This window comes from Vicugna pacos, chromosome 10 (genome assembly GCF_048564905.1).
Source record: "Vicugna pacos chromosome 10, VicPac4, whole genome shotgun sequence".
NCBI classification, from domain to species: Eukaryota; Metazoa; Chordata; class Mammalia; order Artiodactyla; family Camelidae; genus Vicugna; species Vicugna pacos.
Window position 1 is genome coordinate 64883651 of NC_132996.1, and position 20612 is coordinate 64904262.

The window sequence follows — 20612 nt, forward strand, 5'->3', positions numbered from 1 at the left end:
CAGACTTGGCCAGGACTGAACATGTGAGTATGACGATGAAATGAAAGTATGACGGGGGGGTTGAGACCCAGTCTAGCCGCAGAGCAGAAAGTATTTAGATGGAGCTTGAGGGGGAATGTATCTCAGGAAGAAAGGAATAGTGCTGAGAAGGGTTCAAGACTTTTGAGAGCTGGACACTTGGGAGGACTAAAGGAAATAAAACAGGGCATGAGCTATGAGACCGGGAAGGGTGAGGAAGGAAGCTGGAAATAGAACCAAGTAACCATCTGATTCTGAAGGAGCAACGCTCCCCACATTGCCTACATTTTAGCATATTAGATATTCTACCTAAAATGTATGCCAGTTTCCCAGTGGCTAATTTTTAAGACTTTGCGATGTTAATATGAAATTAAAATTATTTCCATTTTACAGATGTGAACACGGAGATTCCTACGACTGGGTCATAAAACTAGCAAGTGGATTTGGATTTGGATTTGGATTTGCACGTGGCTCCTCCAGGGCGCTTAGACCCTCTGCGTTGTTCTGTACTGCTCTCCAGAAAGGTCTTTTCCCTATAGTGTTCTATAATATAATGGCTTAAGAAGTGATGGACCTTAAAGTAGATGTCTCAAGTAGAATCTGAGCTCATTTATGAGCTGTATAAGTTTGGGAAAGTTGCTCAACCTGTCTGTGCCTCCACTTTCCCATCTTTAAAATGGGAATAATAACACTGCAACATAAACTGTTGGAGGGATTAAATATGTTAATACAGTCACAGAACCTAGACAGTGCTTGGCACACAGCAGTAAGTATTCAGTTAATAATATCTATAATTATTACTAGAATGTGGCGAAAGCTATCTTCCTCACGTAAGAGATCACTGCTCAGTGAAACCGTATGTGTGGATGTCCAGGATTGAAGAGAGTCAGGGACTACCTAATCCATATCCATGCATGGAAAAATGAGAAAGGAATTGCTTGTAACTGTTTCAAAGTTAAGTGATGTACCCAGGCCTCCTATAATGACTTGATGATGTCTATTACTCCAAGACAAATTGGAATTAAACAACGTAAAAACTCTATTATTCTTCACCCCTGTTTCATTTGTAGAGAGTCATTTTGAGGGATGGACAAAACTGAACCCTTCTGTTGCACCTAAAAAGTATTATCAGCTAGCAGGGAAAACATCAAAGTTTTGGATTTCTTTTCTGTGACAGCCATCACTCACCCCAAATGGCCTCCCAAGAAGTGGATAATGCAGAGCTGGGGACTGCCTCAGCAGGTGCCCCAGGAAGCCAGGGGGAACCGGAGGTGGTGAATAATTCTGTCTACAGAACTCATAAGTCACAAAATTACCAAGAGGAACTACAAGCCCTTGGGGTAAGTCAGCCTTGGTTAAATAATTGGTTTAACAGAAAGAGACTCACAGACATAGAAAACAAACTTATGGTTACCAGGGAGGGGGAAATAGGCAAGGGAGGGATACTTGGGAGTTTGGGATGAGCAGATATAAACTACTCTGTACGGAATAGATAAACAACAAGGTCCTACCACAGAGCACAGAAAACTACATTCAATGGCTTGTGGTAACCTGTAGTGAAAAAGAATATAAAAAAGAATATGTATATATTTATATGTATACCCGAATCGCTGTCCTGAACACCAGAAACTAATACAACAATGTAAATCAACTATACTTTAATTTTAAAAATGGGAAAAAATAAAATAAAATAAAACATGATCCAGCATGACAAATACAAGAAAAAAAATTGGTTTAAGAAGGAAGAAAATAACTGTCACGTGGAAAACCTTGCTTTTGCCCATAAGGGGGAACTTCTGAGTCACTCATTGCTGACAGCGATGTTCCTCTAAGCATATTTAAGCAATGATGCTTTTCCTGGGGCATGTTTTAGACCCGAGGCATGGAAATGCAGAGGCATAATCTCATGGTAGGAAACATCCTATCAGTGTTGGAGAATGGACTCCAATCCAGCTGTCCACATCAGGAGGCTGGGCCCCTTGAACTCTTATTCCATATTTTAAATTTAAAAAATAGGTTGAGGGAAAGGCTGAGTAGGATGCTGTGTACAGTCTGCCTGCCTTCATCATGGCCCTAGAGCATGCTGAGAAGATAGTTCCACCCAATCTGCCTTATCAGCTGCCTCTCCTTCCCTCTGCTGACACTCTGTGAAGGGACTTTGTGAGAATGAACAGAAGTGGAAGGGGGATGGGGTATTGCCACTGGAATTGGTGGGAAATCACATGGGACAAAAACCTCTCAGACTAGGCTCTTGTCTAGTTAATTTAGGCTTGATTTCTTTTTTTTTTTTTGGTTCTATAAACTTTATTTTTAGAAATTATTTTATTTATTTATTTATTTATTGAAGTATAGTCAGTTACAGCGTTTCCATTTCTGGTGTACAGCATAACGTCCCAGTCACACACACACACACACACACATATTCATTTTCATATTTTTTTCACTAAAGGTCATTACAAAATACTGACTATAGTTCCTTGTGCTATACACAAGAAATTTGTTTTTTAATCTAGTTTTATATATAGTAGTTAATATTTACAAATTTCAAACTTCCAAATTTATCCCTTCCTACCCGCTTGATTTTTTTAAACATTTCAAGCACGGATATCTCCTTTCTGAGGAAAATTAAAGTGGTTTCTTCTCAGTGTACACTAGTATACGACTATTTATGCTTTTCTTTCTTTTTACAGACTATCCAGATCTTGAATGGAGCAATAATTCTGGCTCTGGGTGTTTTTATGAGCATCTTACAAAACTTACCCCTTGTCTCCAGGCACTTTTTCTTGATCGTCTCCACGGGCTATCCACTATGGGGCGGTATAGCTGTGAGTATTCAATAGCCTGACCATAGATCATTTCTTAGTCACCTCTGCTAGAAATGTCTTTAAGTATTGTTGGCAGGTTATGTGAAGGTTGCATGCTGTGGGCTGGATTTGTAATTCTTGACACAAACAAGTTATAAAAATAAAGCGCCTTTCCTTCTGCTGAAAAGAAATCATATTTGCTGAGTGCAGATTTAATCCCAAACATTAACTTAATATCCGTGTATTAAATTTATGGATACTTGAAATGGAAGATGAAGATTGGTGAATTGCCTTGTGGTACAGGAGAGAATCCCAGTTTGGGCAATGAGATTTGCCTGTTAATTATGGTCTGAAAATCAGAAGAGTAATTTCCCCTCTTTGGATCAAAATGTAATCAGTAAAATAGGCTTTGGGTGTAGGTGTTTTAAAAAAATTATTTACGATACAAATGAACTTGTTTGCAAAACAGAAACAGACTCACAAACATAGAAAAAACAAACTTAAAGTTAGTTACCAAAGGGAAGAGGGGTTGGGGGGTTAATTAGAAGTTTAGGACTAGCAGATACAAATTATTATATATAATACAGATAAACAACAAATTCCTACTATATAGTACAGGGAACTATATTCAATATCTTATAATAACCTATAATGAAAAAGAATATATATTTATAAAATTAAATATATATAGACTATATATTTAGAATATATATAAATATAGAATATATATTTAAGGAATTAAAGAAGATACATAAGAATATTTATTTATGTATAAGACTGAATCACTATATTGGTCACCAGAAACTAACACAATGTTGTAAATCAAGTATACTTCAATAAAAATTATTTATTCAGCTTTGTCTTTTGATCATCACCCACCTGATGCTTCATTTTTTAAAAAGTGGCTAATAGGAACTGTTTATTATTCAGTCACTTTTTGTTTTGGCTTATTCTGGTGCTAGACCTTTGAGAATTTATGCATGTTCAGTCTTGGACTGCACATGTGAACAAAGATGCTTCCATGAACTCTAAGATGGGAAAGTTTAGGTGAAAAAAGTGAATAGAACACATAATTGGGAAATTAAGAAGAAAGACATTGATAACAAGTCCTGGGCTCTAATTTATTCATTCATTTTAATTTTATTACTCTTATTTTTCAAATCACTGAATTTCAGATCGCCTTTAAAAAGAAATTGCTCATAATTTGGTCAAAATTTCCTGGCCCAAGTCAGATCTCATATTCTGACCAAAGATTGTGTTCTGTTTCTGGATACAGTCCAAACCCATAACTTGGACTTAACATTTCTGAAATTTTTAGGCAGTTAATATCATTTTGATGGAGTAGTTAGAATTTGAATTTTTCGAGAAAATCTAGGGTGCACATTTACTCCGCATAATGAGTCTCGACCTACATGGAAAATTTCCGTATTGCAGAAAATAAAATAATGAAATGTTTTGATTATTTAAGCAGGAAAGAGTTTTCTTGTCTCCAAAAGTGAGGTCAGAATGTTGAAAAAAGTGCCATGGTCAGGGAACCAGAGTTTCCCTTTTTTAGCGTCCTTAACAGCAAGATTCAAATCTGACCATTGGATTCCTGTTTCTGGAACCTTTTCTCTGGCTCTGTATCACCTACAGAACAAAGCCTAAGGTCCACTACGTGGCCCAAAGCCCTTCCTGGCTGGCCTTACCTGCGGCTGTACCCTCCTCTCCCTCCGCTTCCCTCTGGGAACGTGCCTGCTGTGTATTGACTGTGTGAGTCCCTCTCTCGGCCCAATCTTCCTCTTACTAATCCTCCTTAACTGTATGACTTTGGAAAAGATATTTGAACTCTCGTCCTTCGGTTTCAGTTTCCGCACTAGAGTGGAGGAAATGATGGGGGACCTTCTCTTTGGGTTAGTGTAAAATTAAATGGAATAATGTGTATAAAAACCTTAGCTATTGTTAATCATTTGGGTGCTTGCTGTGCGCTGGGCACACATCTAAGCCCTCTCTGTGTATGTTTTCATTTTATTCCCAAGACTACAAGGAAAGTAATAGTAACACAGGGATATGCACATCTCTATTTTACAGAAAAAGAAACTGAGGCAAAGAGGGGGTTGATAATTTGTCTAAGGTTACAAAATGAGTTAAGAGCTGAGGATAGGATCTTGACCACAAAGCTATTAAGTGACTTGGGTTTCCTGTGATAACCTCTTTGTTATTTGAATTAGAATTCAAACTTGTCCCCTTCACGTTCAGCCAGAATTCAATAATTGAATTGTGATTTAATTCATGATTTTGGCAATTTTCCCCTCAAATTACAGGAGTGACTTGGTAAATGGTCGTGCGATTTAGAAGGTAAAAAACAGAATAAAGTTTTAAGAAAACCATGAACACTGCAGAGAATTCAATTTATCAAAATTAGAGTCCTGGAAACAATAGCACATCAAAATAATGATTAAAGAATTAGTGGATATAGACACTGAGATGTATAAAAGATCTTTTAAAACATCCTAGTCCAATAAATTAGGCCCATGCCTAAAGCTTGGGTAAGAATATGAGAATGATATTAAATATATATGTGTATGTAAATAAATATTATTTACATTTAATATAAATATAGACATAAAGATACATTGTATTTTTGCTATATGCTGTGAAAATACACACACCCACATAAGCCTGTGAAAGACAAGACAAAAAACAAAATTGAGTTTCTTATAAATTTACTCAAAGTTTAAACTACTTTAAAATTTTATTCAAATAAAATGATGGAGCAACGTTAAGTATAATTTTGTGGTTTAGAACGTGAACTTGAAAAGGAAGTTTTGTACAACTATTGCTAGATATCTGCTAACCCAGGAAGGGCCAAAAGAAGGTGGCTGAAACTTAATATTCCTTTATCTCTTTCACTTCCTATTTTCAAACAGTTTATTGTTTCAGGAGTCTTATCTGTCATAGCCGGGAAAAAGCCCACAAAAGAATGGGTAAGTGCCAGCTCTTCCTCTTTTTCTACGATCATAAGAGGAGAAATAAGTCATGCATTGCTAGTAGGCGAGTCGAGGCGGGTGGCTCCAGCTAAGACCCTGAGTCTTATTTAACGCCCAAGAAAATTGAGTTTCTTTTCTTAAGAAGTTCAGATGGTGGACTCTCAGAAAATCATACAGATTGTGAATATGATTACTATGAATATTTGATGAATCTGAAACAGAAAAAGACTCCTGTATGTGTGTGTGTTCTTAAATGTAACCAATTCTGATTATTTTGAGCAGACACTCTCCCACCATCAGTTTCACAACTGAAAGCCAAACAGTCTAATCGTTTAGTGTTCATTAAACACATACCAATTCTCTATTACGTGTTCCCACGAGATCATCTACCCATTTACACTACTTTCCTAGCCCATCGCCTTTATATTCTATCCTCAAATATCAATCCCTTTTTTTCCTCATCTTTTCTCTCTGTTGACTGCCTTGCTTGCTATTCTGAGAAACTCAAGCCATCAGGAGAGATACTTCAGACTGCCACTCTACCTACTTCATGGACCAGATCTGTACTGATATATATATTTTTTTCATTCTAACCTCTTACCACAGGTGACCCTTCTGTGATTTTCTTCAAAGCCAGCACCCCTTCTTGAATACTGATTCCATTCCTTATTTCCCATGCAAGTGCTTCACTCCGATTCTCTTTCAACTTAATCTATTTAATCGGCCTATGAGCATCCAGTTACTGCTCTTGGTGCAAGAGAGAAACTACCTTGACCTTATTCTCTCCTGTGAGCTACAGGCACAATTTGTTTTTCCTTCTATCACTAAACTTCCTTTAGGAATGATCTACATTCTGTCTCCAATTCCTATCTACCCAGTTTCAACTAAACCCACTCTGCTAAGGCTTGGTTTTCTTCTCCATCACACCTCCATAACTGCTCTCTTTAAGATCACTGAAGACGTCCACACTGGTAACACAGAGCTCAGTTCTCACTGTTCATCTAACTTGACCCATCAATAACATGGTCACTCCTCCTTCCAATACGTTCTTCACTTGGCTTCCAGGACACCTTGTTTGGTTGCTTCTCCTTCTGTCTTGTTTTGCTCCTCCTTCTAAAACTCCCCTACTTAGTTCTTCCCCCCAACACTTTAATGTTGGAGTGTCCCAGAGCTTAGTTCTTTGTCACCTGCTTTTCTCACTGCTTTGGTGATGTCCACCATTCTCATGGCTTCAAATGGCACCGACATGCCCACAACCCTGAAATAAACACTTCCAGCCTGCATCTCTCCTGTAGCAACAGACTTGCATACCTGATTGCTCAGAGTTCTAAAAGGCTCAAAACTCAACCCCTAGCCTTCCTCCTCAAACCATCTCCATCCACTGTCTTCTTCACATCAACTGAAGGGAATCCCATCCTTCCAGATTCCCAGACTGCAGACCTTAGAGTTAGCTTAGATTCTTCTTTCTTTTGTTGACAAAGAATTAATCAGTGGATCTAAAACAGAAATGGAAAATTTTATTTGAGCCAAATTTGAAAATTATAATCCAGGAAGAGCATCTCAGAAAACTCTGAGAACTGTTCCACCCATTAGCAATCAAGGCACCATTATATGCTTTTTTTTTTTTTTGAGACAGAGGGCTGTACATCAAATGGTGTATTATTTACAGTTTATATAACCCAGACCTAAGTTTCCTGGGATCCCTTATCAGTTCAAGAAGAAAGGTTGTCTTTAAGGAATCATCTTGTCGGTGCTAGGAGGATGGTGCTCTCCATGGTTGAGCAGGAATTCCTGCCGATGGGGAGGTTTGGTAGATGCACACAGCAGATACACAGTGCATAGCTGGAGGAGAGAAGAGCCCAAAGGGCAGAGAAGACTTTTTGTTTGTTTCAAGTTTTCTTGTCTTGCCATAAAATATGAATTTTAATGCTCACTTCGGCAGCACATATACTAAAACTGGAACAATACAGAGAAGATTAGCATGGCCCCCGCACAAGGATGGCACGCAAATTCGTGGAGTGTTCCATATTTTTGAGATTTGCAAATGTTAACCATTATATATAAAAATAGATAAAAGACACATTTGTTCTGTAGAGGACAGGGAACTGTATTCAGTATCTCATAATAACCTTTAATGAAAAAGACTATGAAAATGAATATATAATATATATATATATATTCATTTGGGACATTGCGCTGTACACCAGAAATTGACACATTGTAACTGACTGTACTTCAATAAAAATATGAGTTTTACTTCACACTTTGACAATCTTGAATCCAGTTTGTCAGCAAATCCTGTTGGCCCTATGTTCAAGCTACATCTGAGTTTGACCTTTCCTTATCTTTCTACTGATTGCACCATCTCCTCTCCACCCTCTCTCTTAGTTGGGCTCCTTGCGTCCATCCTAGGCCCTCTCTAAACTAGACTCACTTGAGATATTCGTGTTCCTTTAAAATAGAAGTCTAATGGTGTCACCATTTGGCTGTAAATCCTCTAGTGGTGCTATGTTTTCTTCATGGTAAGAACCAAAGTCCTTCCCATGACCTGCAGGGCCCTACATGGCCTGGCTCTCCGATCAGTCTCCATCATCATTTTCTAATATTGTGTGCTTTGATCACTCCTCCCCAGCAAGTCACCCCCTTGCTTCCCTGGGACACACCTGGAACACTCTGACCTCAGGCCTTTGAACTGTCTGCAAGGGTGTTCCTCCAGACATCCTCCTGGCTGACTCCCTCTACTCTTTAATGCCTCTCCCCAGGTGTCATTCCTATTTAATCTCACTAAGCTCTACTCCTCGCTCTGGATTTCCAGGACCTGCTTTATTTCACTCTATTATCCCATGGCACTTAATCACTTTAGCAAACGCTATATAATTTACCTATTAGTATGCGTAATTGTTTTCTTTGTCTTTTCTACTAGAACGTAAGCTCCATGAGGGTGGGAAATCTTTGCTGACTGATGTTTCTCCAGTACCTAGGATATAGCTGGGTGTGCAAACCACTTTCTGTGGAAATTTATCTAAATGAATTGTAGCCAAAGGAATGAAGGATCTGCTGCCTATGTTAATTGATGTTTCTTTTTCCTTTTTAGATAGAAAGTAGTTTCGGGATGAACATTGCCAGTGCTACAATTGCACTGGTTGGGCTGGTTTTTCTCTCAATGAATTTATCAGTGAATAACCCATCACTCAAGAATTGTCAGTCTTTCCAGTCACCTGACTTATGTATTTACAAGGAAGCCTCATCAAACGTATGCCTTTAAAAATTATGTGTAATTATAAAATATTTTGACCAGTCCGATGTCTAGAAAATAACACATCAGGTCCCATACTGCCTTGATTTGAATCTTGGCTGTCATTAATGAGCTCTGTAATGAAGGGGAAAATGAGAAAATTCCTCTGTGTTTCAATTTTCTCCTCTTTGAAATGAGGTCAGTGATAGTATCAATCTTACAGGATTGGTGTAAGTATTACATAAATTAATATTTGATAGCAATGAAAACAGGGCACGTTGTGTTTCATTACTGCTTCTACTGCTACTAGTACTATTACATTTCCCAGGGAGATTACATTTTAAAAAATTTATTTCACACCTTGCTCAATGAAACTAACTTGGGAGATTTACAATTGTCTCTGTGGTCTGGGATTTTCGAATAATGACACCTTGGAGTTTTAAATGGCTTCACTTTTGAATTTATTTGAGTATGGTGTTTCAAAAGGGACCTTCTTTAATAACTTTTCCAAAAATTTTTTTGTTTATGTTTAGGTGTTCTCCTTCTTCTGAGATCAACTCAGAAATTAGTATTTTCCTCTAAATTTGTCCATTTTCACTGTAATGAACTGTCATTTACTGACTTACTCTTAATCCTTCTGTTTGCTGATACTACTTGTGGCAGTTTGCATCCTCACTTTTTTTCTTAAAGATTTTTTGTGGAGGGGAGGTAAGTAGGTTTATTCATTTATTTTTTTAAGAGGAGGTACTGGGGATTGAACCCCGGACCCTGTGCATGGTAAGCATGCGCTCTACCACTTGAGTTATACCCTCCACCCATCCTCACTTTCTTCATTGTACTTTTAATGATCTACATATATATTTATATGGGTTGGATTTTTTTTGTGGACTTGGGGGTGTTTTCCCTCCAGAGCAATTTTGCATTTGCTCCATCTAGGTGCCTCAGTAATAAAAGAAGTCTCATTAGTCCAGTAATTATGTGTTTAATTGTTGAGCTTAGTGTGTTAGTTTTGCAGGGATAGTACAAATGCCTCAACCTCTAGGAAGTACTAGTGATGAAGTGGGGGAGGGGTCACTGTTGTCCCTTTTACTAAACCGCCTGCTCACCTCCTTCGTTTACTCCTATTCCAATTGGTAGACCTTAGTGATAGTGTCGGCGTTTCGTCCTCTACAGCTTCGTCCCACCACGACTTCTTCATGTACATTGATATAGAAAAATAACATATCCCTCTTTCCAGGACAAATGTTTCCATGCTTTTAGACGGACTTTGTGCCTCGTATAGAGTGTTGATGTGTGGCTGTGTATTAAATTTGTGATGTACTTGGATCTGTTTTATGGGAGGGAGGTGTTATAGCTTGGTTTCCTGCTAACGTTTTTTCCCCTCTGAATGCTTCTGCTGGGTTTAATATGAGGCATCATATCTCCCAGGGTCTTGTGTCCATCATGCTGATCCTTACCTTGCTGGAACTGTGCACAGCCAGCTCTATCTCAGTCAAGTGGTGCAAAGCAAATTGTAGTCCTTTGAGAAAGGTAAGTTTGTTTAAATCACTAAAAATTCCCGTGGTCTGCAGCTTCCCTCTAGGGTTTGAGGTTGTCGCTAATTCTTGCAATTGGAAAGACATTTTTATGTGATAATGATTTGTGGGGTTCCTTGAGTTAGAGACGGTATAAATGCTAGACTTGGAATGACAGCTGGAAAAGAATTCTGATGTAAAAATACAAAAGGAAGCTATGTATTTCATGTTTAAGAGCATACATTTTTTCATGCAAATAGACATTATTTCTTATAACTTGTCATATTTTAGCTGTATACCCAGGAAAAATCACAAGTCCTTTCTAGATTTTAGATATCTTAATTATAAAATGAAAATGTTTCTATTCATTCATTTCTGGTGTTTGTTGTAAGGACTATGTATGTAATACTTGACCACAGTAATAGTTAGTGAATATAACTGGCAATGATCATGATGATAATAGAAAAGGATGGAAGAAGAGAGAGGTGATGGTCCTATTCTTGGAGATTAATGTTGTTCTTTTTTCCAGGCAATTTTCTCATCTCCCAATTCTGTGGAGTCAAGCAAGAATGCCTCCTAATGAAAGCAAATCTGAGACAAAGAAAATTCAGTCTTAAATCTCCAAAGAGTCAGTGCTTCATCCAAGAACTCAAGAGAGCATGAGCCCGTGAACCACATGGCACCATGCCATGGAGCCATCATGGCATTGATCATGAGAAACTTGGACATTGGACTCAATCTTTTCCATCCTAACTATAACTCCCACTATAAATCCTAGGTATGGAAGGACAAATATGCTCTTCTGAGCATTCTTTGTTTTGTAACTTCTATGATCACCACTCTAAAATTGTTCCCAGAAGTTGGTGCTCTTTTTTCTAAGGTTGACAAAAGACAAGAATAATTCCTATTTCATGTATTCTTTCTAAAATCCAACTTCCAAACCCCCCCATGAGAAGGAAAAATGAGTGAAATTTTTTTCCATGACAGAAAAATGCTTCTTGACTTTAGTTGACATGAGCATTGTAAAAACTGTCCAAAAATTCTCACCATAATCATTAAGATAAATTTTTACTATATTTGGGGTGAGAAGATGATGTCTCGGAGATTTTACTTCAATCAGCTGCTGAGTTCACACAAGCCCAGATACAAAAATAATGGCTTAGATTGGAGTCTCTGAGAGTAAAATCAGTATTTGTTCTTCAAAGGACAGTGAGAATCTGCAATACAGAGAAGTTAAGAGAAAGGGCTTTAGAATCTAACAGATCTGGATGCAAATTCTGCTACTGTCACTTATTATCTGTGTGAACTTGAGCAAGTGCCTTAATCCCTCTGACCTATTTTTCCTCATCTGTAAAATAAGTGTTATAGGACCAACTACCCCATCAGTTGTTATGATGAGTAAATAAAAATAAAGCACGTGTGAAACAGCCCCACAACATTTGGTAATGACGTTGCCATTGCTGTTGGTCTTGTGCTGTTAAGGCTGAGGTGAGGTTGTGGTCAGATGTGCAGGAAAGATGGCAGAAACCCTCACCTTGCATTGTGGCTCCTCCCCTTCCCTCCAGGGACATTAATGACCATCTTTTCAAGTGATAATTTGATGTTCTTTCTGATCTGTCTGGCTCCTGGTTTTTATATCTACTGCTCAAGGATCCTTCCTTCCTTCCTTCCTTCCTTTCTTCCATCCTTCCTTCCTTCCTTCCTCCCTCCCTCCCTTCTTCCTTCCCTCCCTCTCTTCCTTCCTTCCTTTCTTCTTTCCTTCCTTCCTTCTTTTTCTTCCTTTCTTTTTTTTAAATTATAGTTGATTTACAATGTTGTGTTAATTTCTAGTGTATAGCATAGTGATTCATTTATACATATATATTCCTTTTCATATTTTTTTCCATTATAGACTATTACAAGGCATTGAATATAGTTTCCTGTGGGGATGTTTATTTCTGATTTATAAATTAACTTCCTTCTCTTGACAGGGAACTGAGTCATCCACAAAGTACATAAATTCATACCTGTAAGTTACTCTTAGCTCCTTGTTCATCATATGTGTAATGATTTTTCCATCACCTTCTCTACTAATTCTTGTCTCTCTTCTTCAGAAAATATACAGATTTCTGAAATAGACATAATTTCTGAAGTAATGCATATATAAAAATTATATATATGTTATTTATATAACTTATTTGTTTTTCAGTCCATTCAACAATGATTTAGAAAGTACCTACTATGTGCTATGTCCTGTGCATACAATAGAGAATGGTACACAGTCTCTGTTCTCCAGTTGCGTTTTGTGGATAATACAGACCCACAGAAACAGATCATCACAACATGGAGCAGTAAGGGCTCTGATAGGAAGCATGGGCCTTGGGAAAAGGCCCATGGGAAGCGTGGCTAACCCAGGTGAAAGGGGGTGTCCGTGACAACTTTTCAGAAGACTTTTCTTCTAAACTGAGATATGAAAGATGACTGGGAGTCAGCATGATGAAGGGAAAAAGGAATATGCGGAACACATGCAAAACCTCTACGCTAGAGAGATTTGGGGATATTCAAGGAAAAAACAAGTCACTTGAGTGTGTCTAACGCTGATACATGAGTTAGCATGAGATAGCAAGACATAAGTTTGGAGAGAGAAGTGTACGTATCACAGGAGACTGTAAGACAAAGCAGCTCTGTGAATCTTAAGAAGTAATTGAAGATGTATGCCGTGGTGTTGAACTGGCTCACATTGCCTTGTGTGTGCTGATTTGTTATTTTCAGGGAGAACAGGTCAACATAATTTTGGTCACTAGGAATTGGTTATGGTGGGAGTGTTTACTTCACAGAGGTTGGCAAAAGCCACAAGTCACATTCCTGTGCCCATCCCCACCCTCCAACCCTAGAAAGCCAGTTGTTAAATATTTACCAGCACATCACTGAATAAGCCGGACTGGTCATGGACTTGAAATTTTAAAATATCATCGCGTTTGCAATGTAGAGTGTTCTGGAAGGAGTGGGTGAAGAGAAGAGGGTTGGTTAGGCATCTGATACGGTAAACCAAGCAATTGGTGAAAGTGTACAACTTCAGTAAGAGGAAAAGTCTTTATAGTAACATTTGTATTGTCATTTTTTTTATTTATGTCTGCTCTTCTGTTACTTTATAAGTAATTTATTTCTTTATATTTTTCCAAATATATCTGCTAACATATTTTGATCAACACATTTGACAGCCTGTAGTGAACACTGTGATTGTCTCTCCAGCGTCCATTCTGTCTGCCCCCAGATTGAGGGCAACCTGGAGATTTTGGTGGAGTTACTCATTCTGTGCTTCAGGGATATACTGTGATAAATCTAAATCCATCAGAACAACTCCACTTATAATTGTGTTAGTCCATGAAATTCTCCTGGCCCAGGCTTGACTCAGCTGTGGAGTCATCATTATGAGGCTTAAAAAAAAAGCAAACTTATTTTTTTAACTTTCTTAACTATTTTTTAAATTGAAGTATAGTTGATTCACAATATTGTGTTCATTTCAGATTTCATTATAGTGATTCACTTTTCAAAAACTGAAATATAGTTGATTTATAATATTGTTAGTTTCAGGTGTACAGCAAAGTGATTCAGCTATACATATATATTTTCCAGATTTTTTTTCCATTCTAGGTTATGATGAGGTATAGAATATAGTTCCCTGTGCTAGTCAGTAAAACTCTGTTGCTTGTCTCTTTTTATGTATAGCAGGTTGTATCTGTTAATCTCATACCTCAACTTTATCCCTCCCCTCTTTCCCCTTCAGTAACCATAAGTTTATGAAATACGGCCTTTCCTTTCATCATATTTGTGAATTGAGATAAAACTAGAACTAAAAGTTGTTAGTGGCCATTACAAAAAAACCAGCCTCATTATTAATCTGAAGGCAGTATAAGAGAATTTCAGAAAATAGAAATCAATCTCTAACTACACTTGAAACTTAATCTACATCTAGAATTGGAAGTCTCATGAGGTACCCTGTATTTTTATTATTTAAATAAATTTTTTTGCAAATATCTTCTCCCATTCTGATTTTGTTTTATCTAGATTTTTAAAATTAACTTTTGTTATGTCTCCACCAGTACAGTGATTGTGATCATATTTATTCACTTTCCGTCATGATTTTTGCATTTTGTCTTCTGTGCAAGAAAATCGTCCTTACTTCCAGGCCATGAAGGCATTATTATACCTTTTCTTTTTAAAGTTTAAAGTTTTATATTATAAACATTAATACAGCTGTAATTTACCTTTTCTGTTGAGTGATATTACTTTTACTATTATCAGCAGCAGCAGCATCCTTCTGGCAAGCCAATAATTCCAGACCTTTTCATTGAATATCCCATCATTTGCCATATTCAAGTTTACATACATGCATGCAACTCTTTGAGAAATCCCTACTATTCCGAAAACGATTTTATTGTTGTGAATGTACCACATTGTTTTAGATGCATCATATAATTATTTCCATTATCATAGAGGACAAATTTCTTCATGTGATTTTCTTTTTGTCATTTTCTTGGATATGCTTGGATTTCCATGTTTCCATATGAATTTTTATAATCACTTGTTAAAGCTGTAGCATATTTTGCAATTTGGACTTAAAATCATAGACCACTTTGGAGGGGAATTGGAATATTATTTTTAGGATTTATAACATTAAGTGGTACTATTTGTAGACTCTTCCTGCATACCTTACATTATTCTTTTTAATTATATAATTTTTCCTTTCAAGATCTTGCTCATCTTTTGTCATATTTACATCTACAAATGAAGGTAGTTCCTTTCTCTCTTGAAGATCATTACACACCTTTACATTTTTTTCTTTCATTGAATTGGCATTGGACAACTTCTATAACATTGAAAAGAGGAAGAGTATTTGCTGTTTCACTTCTATATGTTGTTTGCACTTGAGTGTGTGAGTGTGTGTGTGTGTGAGAGAGAGAGTACGTAGAGTTATTATTGCAGATATTTAATAAAAATAGTTGAGGAAATACAGACCAAGGTTAAACATATTTTTTTATTACTGATTAACTTTAACTATTTACTTTGTAATATTTTTAAGTTTGCAGAAGAGTTCTATAGTGCAGCATTCCCATATAGTCTCTACCCAGTGTCCTATAGTACCAGCATCCCACATAAACATGGCACCACTTGTGCAACAATATTAACTAAGCTATAGACTTTGTCAGGGTCTCACCAAATTTTCCAGTAATGCTCCTTCTGGTTCCAGGATTCAATCCAGGATACCATGTTGTAGCTAATTGTCAAGTTTCCTAAGTCTCTTCTCACCTGTGACAGTTTCTAAGACTATCCTTGTTTTCCATGATTTTGACACGTCTGAAAAATATTGGTGAGGTTTATTGTAGACTGTCCCTTCAGTTTGGGTCTGTCTGATATTATCCTATGATTAGGCTAGATTTTATATTTTGGGGGGAAGAATTTGACATAGGTCAAGTTGTCTCCTCATTGCCTCTCATCAGGACACTTATGAAACCTACATGACATCATTAGTGAAATTGAACATGACTACTTGATGAAGGTGGTGCCTGCCAGGTGCCTCCACTGTGAAGTTACTATTATTTCTTTTTCATCTTCTATTCATTAGAAGTGACCTAATCTGTTCAGTCCAAATTCACAGGTAGGAGAAATGAGAGCCACCTCCTGGAGAGAGGACCATCAAAGCAAATGCTGACATCTGCTAAAACCACCACAGTAATAAATACATTAGAGAAGATATTTCAAGGTTGTGCAAATACCATCTTTCTCCTTAAAGTTTCACCTGCCAGTTTTAGCATTCACATGGAGATTTTGCCTGAGGCGATCACTACTGTGATGTTCCAAATGTCATTTTCTACATTCCTCACTTCTTCTTTATTTATTAGTTGAGGTCTTCTGTAAAGAAGATTTGTCTTTTCTCTCTCTTTTATTTATTAAATCATTTATTTATTTCGGTATGGACTAATGGATGTTTATATTACTCTTTGGGTGATGACCAATATTTATTTTGTTGCTCAAATTTTTCCAGCTCTGACCACTGGGAGCTGAGTTGGTGCCAATGTAGTGTTGACATGCTTCCTACCTTTCCTCCTCTTTTTTAGCACTTCCTTATTTTCTAAAATTACAAGATGCTCAAGTTCATTTCCCTATTGTAGACACAGAATTTTCATTTCTACAGGAAGCCCTGGTTCCTGTTTTTTTTTTTTTTTTGAGAACTACATTTTAAAAATCCCATGTGGTTCATTCTAGCAGCACCTCTCCCCCTTCAAGTGTGATTATTTATAACGTGGTTTCTAAATGTAAGAAATCTGGCAACAATTATCCAAAATTTATTTCCTTGTTTAACTTTAGTATTGTTGATCTGAAATAAGTAGATTGCCAGACATCTCTCCAGCAAAGATGGTGATCCACTGAGAATTGCAGCTGAATTATTTGGGATCATCAGAAAAATTCAAATTCAGGGTCTGCAGTCATGGCAGGCTATGTGCCAGTCCCTGCACAGCAAGGGAAGGAGGGAAAAGGGACTTGGGAGGGCCATAGTGAACAAAGGGTCCATGGCTTATCATTAACTCAGTCCTTGCCTGGAAGGAAACGGCCAATTTCTTCTTCAAATTGGACTCTGCTGCTGTTTCAGGGTGTGGCAGCTTCCCCTTCTGGTCTCCCCACTCTATTTGATTGAGGTTTCTGTATATTAATGGTTTTTGGTATACATGTAAAGTTGTTTCAGCATTGCTGAGCAGTGTTCTTATAAAAAATAAAAACTTACCTACTGGAGTACAGCACTAATGTAAAGTCCTTTTCATCTTTAGCCTTAAGGGATGCAGTCAAAGCCGTTGTTTCCATTACTCAGGTCAGCTCCTTTCAATCCCACCTCTTCTAGTGAAGCTTTCATGCATTTATAATACAGTTTAATTCATCTTTCACAGTCTGCATTTCATCCTGGGCTCCACAGATATCCTGGTTGACTTTTTCTTTTTTGAGGGGAAAAAATACAGGGGAATTATTGTCTTAATAGGAAGCCACATTCTCTCCTTGACTATTTTTCTGATGAGAAATTACATGATCCTTTGTTTAGAATCTCTCTACACAGCATTCCTTTATGCCCTCTTTGTAGAAGCAGTGTCGTGTAGTGAAAATAGCACAGCTTTATAGTAATAAAACTTGAAGCTCACAAGGGAATGATATTAACATTGATTGACTATATACTACGTCTAAGGCTCTTTAGGTGCATGTATTTATTATGCAGTTTAATTTGGCCCTCAGAACAGCCTTCTGACTTGATTAAAAAACAGGAGAAGTTGGAGGGAGAAGTTAAGGTTAACTCTGAAACTACCGGGTTTTACACCCTGCTACTTTATATTTATTATCTCATTTAATCACAACACCCCTTACAAGTGGGTGCTGTTATTCCTATTTTGACGGGAAAATCAGAAATTCACCCATAATCACATAGCTCATAATATACTAGCTCATATTCAGTTCGAGTTGGAAGACAACAAAACTCAAATTTTTGAAATGGCTATTCTATAGGTCGCAACATGCTGCTTCTTATCTTTTCTTCACTGAGTCTTACAAAAGTCCTTCAGCCAAGCCCAGGTTTTATCTTGGGTAGGCTGGGACCAGGGCAGCAGCTATGGTGTGGTTTAGAATGGATCCTACAATCGATGTTTTGACTTTCCTCAGGGAGGGGATATTTTGGAAATATCTCAGAAAGAAAAAGAGAAAAAATACATTATTCATGATCTGATGATGACTGCTAAAAACCAATAGGAGTGAAAAGAAAATTAGAGAATGCTAAAGAGAGTGATTGGAACGCTTAATAGGAGAGACAAAGAATGAACTCTTGATATTTCAAAATACAGTGTTTTGAGGGGAGGATATAACTCAGGTGGTAGAGCACATGCTTAGCACGTGCAAGGTCCTGGGATCAATCCCCAGTACCTCCTCCAAATATAAATAAATAAATAAACTTAATTATCTCCCCTTCTTAAAAAACAAACAAACAAAAGCAAAACATGTGCTTTGAAAAAAAAGTTTTCTATTTACTGCTTTTTGAAACTTCCTGATGAAGCTTTCTCCAAAAAGAATCCTATGAAAAATCTCTATGAAAACTTATTGTATCTGATGAATTAGTAATTTGGGAAGACCTTGCAGTATGCAATCTGTAAGCCACTAATATTTGTGTAATGTGTCTATTCATTTTACTCCTGGTTTACCAGCAAGCTGGGGACATTGGAGACATGATGGATAATTGGTTTATCTATTCATTCATTCATTCATTCATTCATTCAGTAAATATTGTGCTCCCACCATGTGCTTTGCCATTGTGTTAAAAATTCAGAAATAAAACTTAAGTTGTAGAATTATTTTGTCCCTATTTTCATTGAATGATAATTTGTTTAGTTAAATGTTTAAAATAAAACTCCAACCAAATAAAGAGTAATGTAAGTGGTAACAATTTGATACCTATTAAAGAAGAATTGGAGCCATTGATTTAAGCATTTGCCTCAGGATAAATTATCTCACTCGTAACTGATATAAATGATACTTAGATGTGACTTTGGACATAGAGTTTTGAGTTGATACTGGAACAAGTTATGGCTATTGGGATGGAAAGAGTCTATTCTGCATGTGAGGAGAACATGAGAAACTGAGACAAATTTTGGATGCCTGCCATATCCCTAATAAGATATCTACAAAAATAAACAACTTTTTATGAGGAATTCATAAAAAAAAAAAGATGGGGAAAATTCCTAGAACAAAGCCCGTGGGTCTCCAGTTTGATAATGGTTACTGGCTATGCAGTGAAATTAATGTGTAAGGTTGACTTTAACATTATGTATTTCTGACTATTTCTGACTTCTGGGGATTAAAAGACATTATGAAAGTTTTCAGAGAGAAAATATGGCACATACGAATATCTGGAATTAAAAATTGCATTGAAATTCTCAAAATAATTCTGGAAGTAAATGGAGTGAATAATTCTGAGTAAATAATATCTTCCAGTTCAAACTCTATACCTTGCTAGAATTCAATTAAGTCTAAAGTGTAGATGAAAAGGAAATGTTCAGATCAGCAGTCTCAAACAGCACATCACCCAGACACCTGTTCTCAGCATGGGACCAGGGAATATGTTCTACCAACATGCAATAGCACACTAAGAAAGATGCAAAGGGGGCTCAAGGAAATAGGACATCCAGGACAAGACGAGGCAGCGGGAATCCTAGTGTGATAGCTGTGTGGCACATTTATAGGCACCCAGTCCAGACAGAAACGTGAGGTGATACCTCATGTAGAAAAAGACATGTGATACATCACTCTTCCAGGGCTAGCAATGTGAAAAAGAGGATGGATAGGTGATTTATACACCCCTTGTAAGGTATTAGAAGATAAAATTATGCTTTACAAAAATAAGCCAATAAAGAATAGGAAATTACTAAAAGTTTTGAAATAATACTGAAGAGAGTAAAAATGAATCTGACCAAACATTCAGATACAATTATAGTGGAAGGAGATGGGGAAAGGAAGGACGCTTTAAGAAGACTAACAGCTCACCATCCACAGTAAGGAGTCAGCTAATGTCTACACCCTGTCTGTGACTCTAGGTGTCTTCTTGGTCACAAATGAACAAGTATATTTTGCATTTATAATTTTCCCAGTTGAAAAGTGTCATTCTGGAGAGTGGAAGGGGTGTGGGCAGATGAAGAATTAACATGTGCTGGACCTTGGCAGTTGTGTCCCAAAGGCTGTAATGGAAGTTAAACTGCAATTTTAGAAACAGATCCAAAAGACTTTAAGCACCTGGCTAGTCTGTATAAATATTGCTCTTTGCATTTCTGAAGTCATGTGAATGAAGACACAGAGGTTTTCTCTTTAGTCAGGTTTGAACTTAGCTCTAGGCCTTTCAGAACCACTTGTTTTGTTCTGTGAACAATATTTTTTCATTTCCTTCATTTATATAACCAAATTTCCCACAAAACATGGGGAGCTCAGTATCAGTTTCAGCGTCTATCACCTCTTAATCATATTTATTGAAGCCATATTTGGCTCTGGGCTGTAGAAATGAAACAGAGAG

At 37.1% G+C, this 20612-nt stretch overlaps 1 protein-coding gene and 1 non-coding gene across 2 annotated transcripts; both read left to right on the forward strand.

Moving 5' to 3' along the window:
• Positions 1-472: 472 nt before the first annotated feature.
• Positions 473-12929, forward strand: MS4A3 (membrane spanning 4-domains A3). The gene is made up of 7 exons (XM_072970729.1): positions 473-542; positions 1196-1358; positions 2709-2843; positions 5732-5788; positions 8886-9044; positions 10455-10556; positions 12816-12929. The coding sequence occupies exons 2-7, from the start codon at positions 1212-1214 to the stop codon at positions 12927-12929; spliced, it is 714 nt and encodes a 237-aa protein (XP_072826830.1). The 5' UTR covers positions 473-542; positions 1196-1211.
• On the forward strand, positions 7718-7824 carry LOC116285542 (U6 spliceosomal RNA). Its single transcript, XR_004195252.1, has one exon. It is a non-coding gene; the product is annotated as a U6 spliceosomal RNA (small nuclear RNA).
• Positions 12930-20612: the final 7683 nt, after the last annotated feature.

Bases quoted from the DNA above. Each gene is read 5' to 3' on its own strand.
- MS4A3 (XM_072970729.1), top strand. From the start codon at position 1,212: ATGGCCTCCCAAGAAGTGGATAATGCAGAGCTGGGGACTGCCTCAGCA. The intron at 1,359-2,708 runs GTAAGTCAGCCT...TTCTTTTTACAG, and splicing joins AGGAACTACAAGCCCTTGGG to ACTATCCAGATCTTGAATGG. The intron at 2,844-5,731 runs GTGAGTATTCAA...ATTTTCAAACAG, and splicing joins CACTATGGGGCGGTATAGCT to TTTATTGTTTCAGGAGTCTT.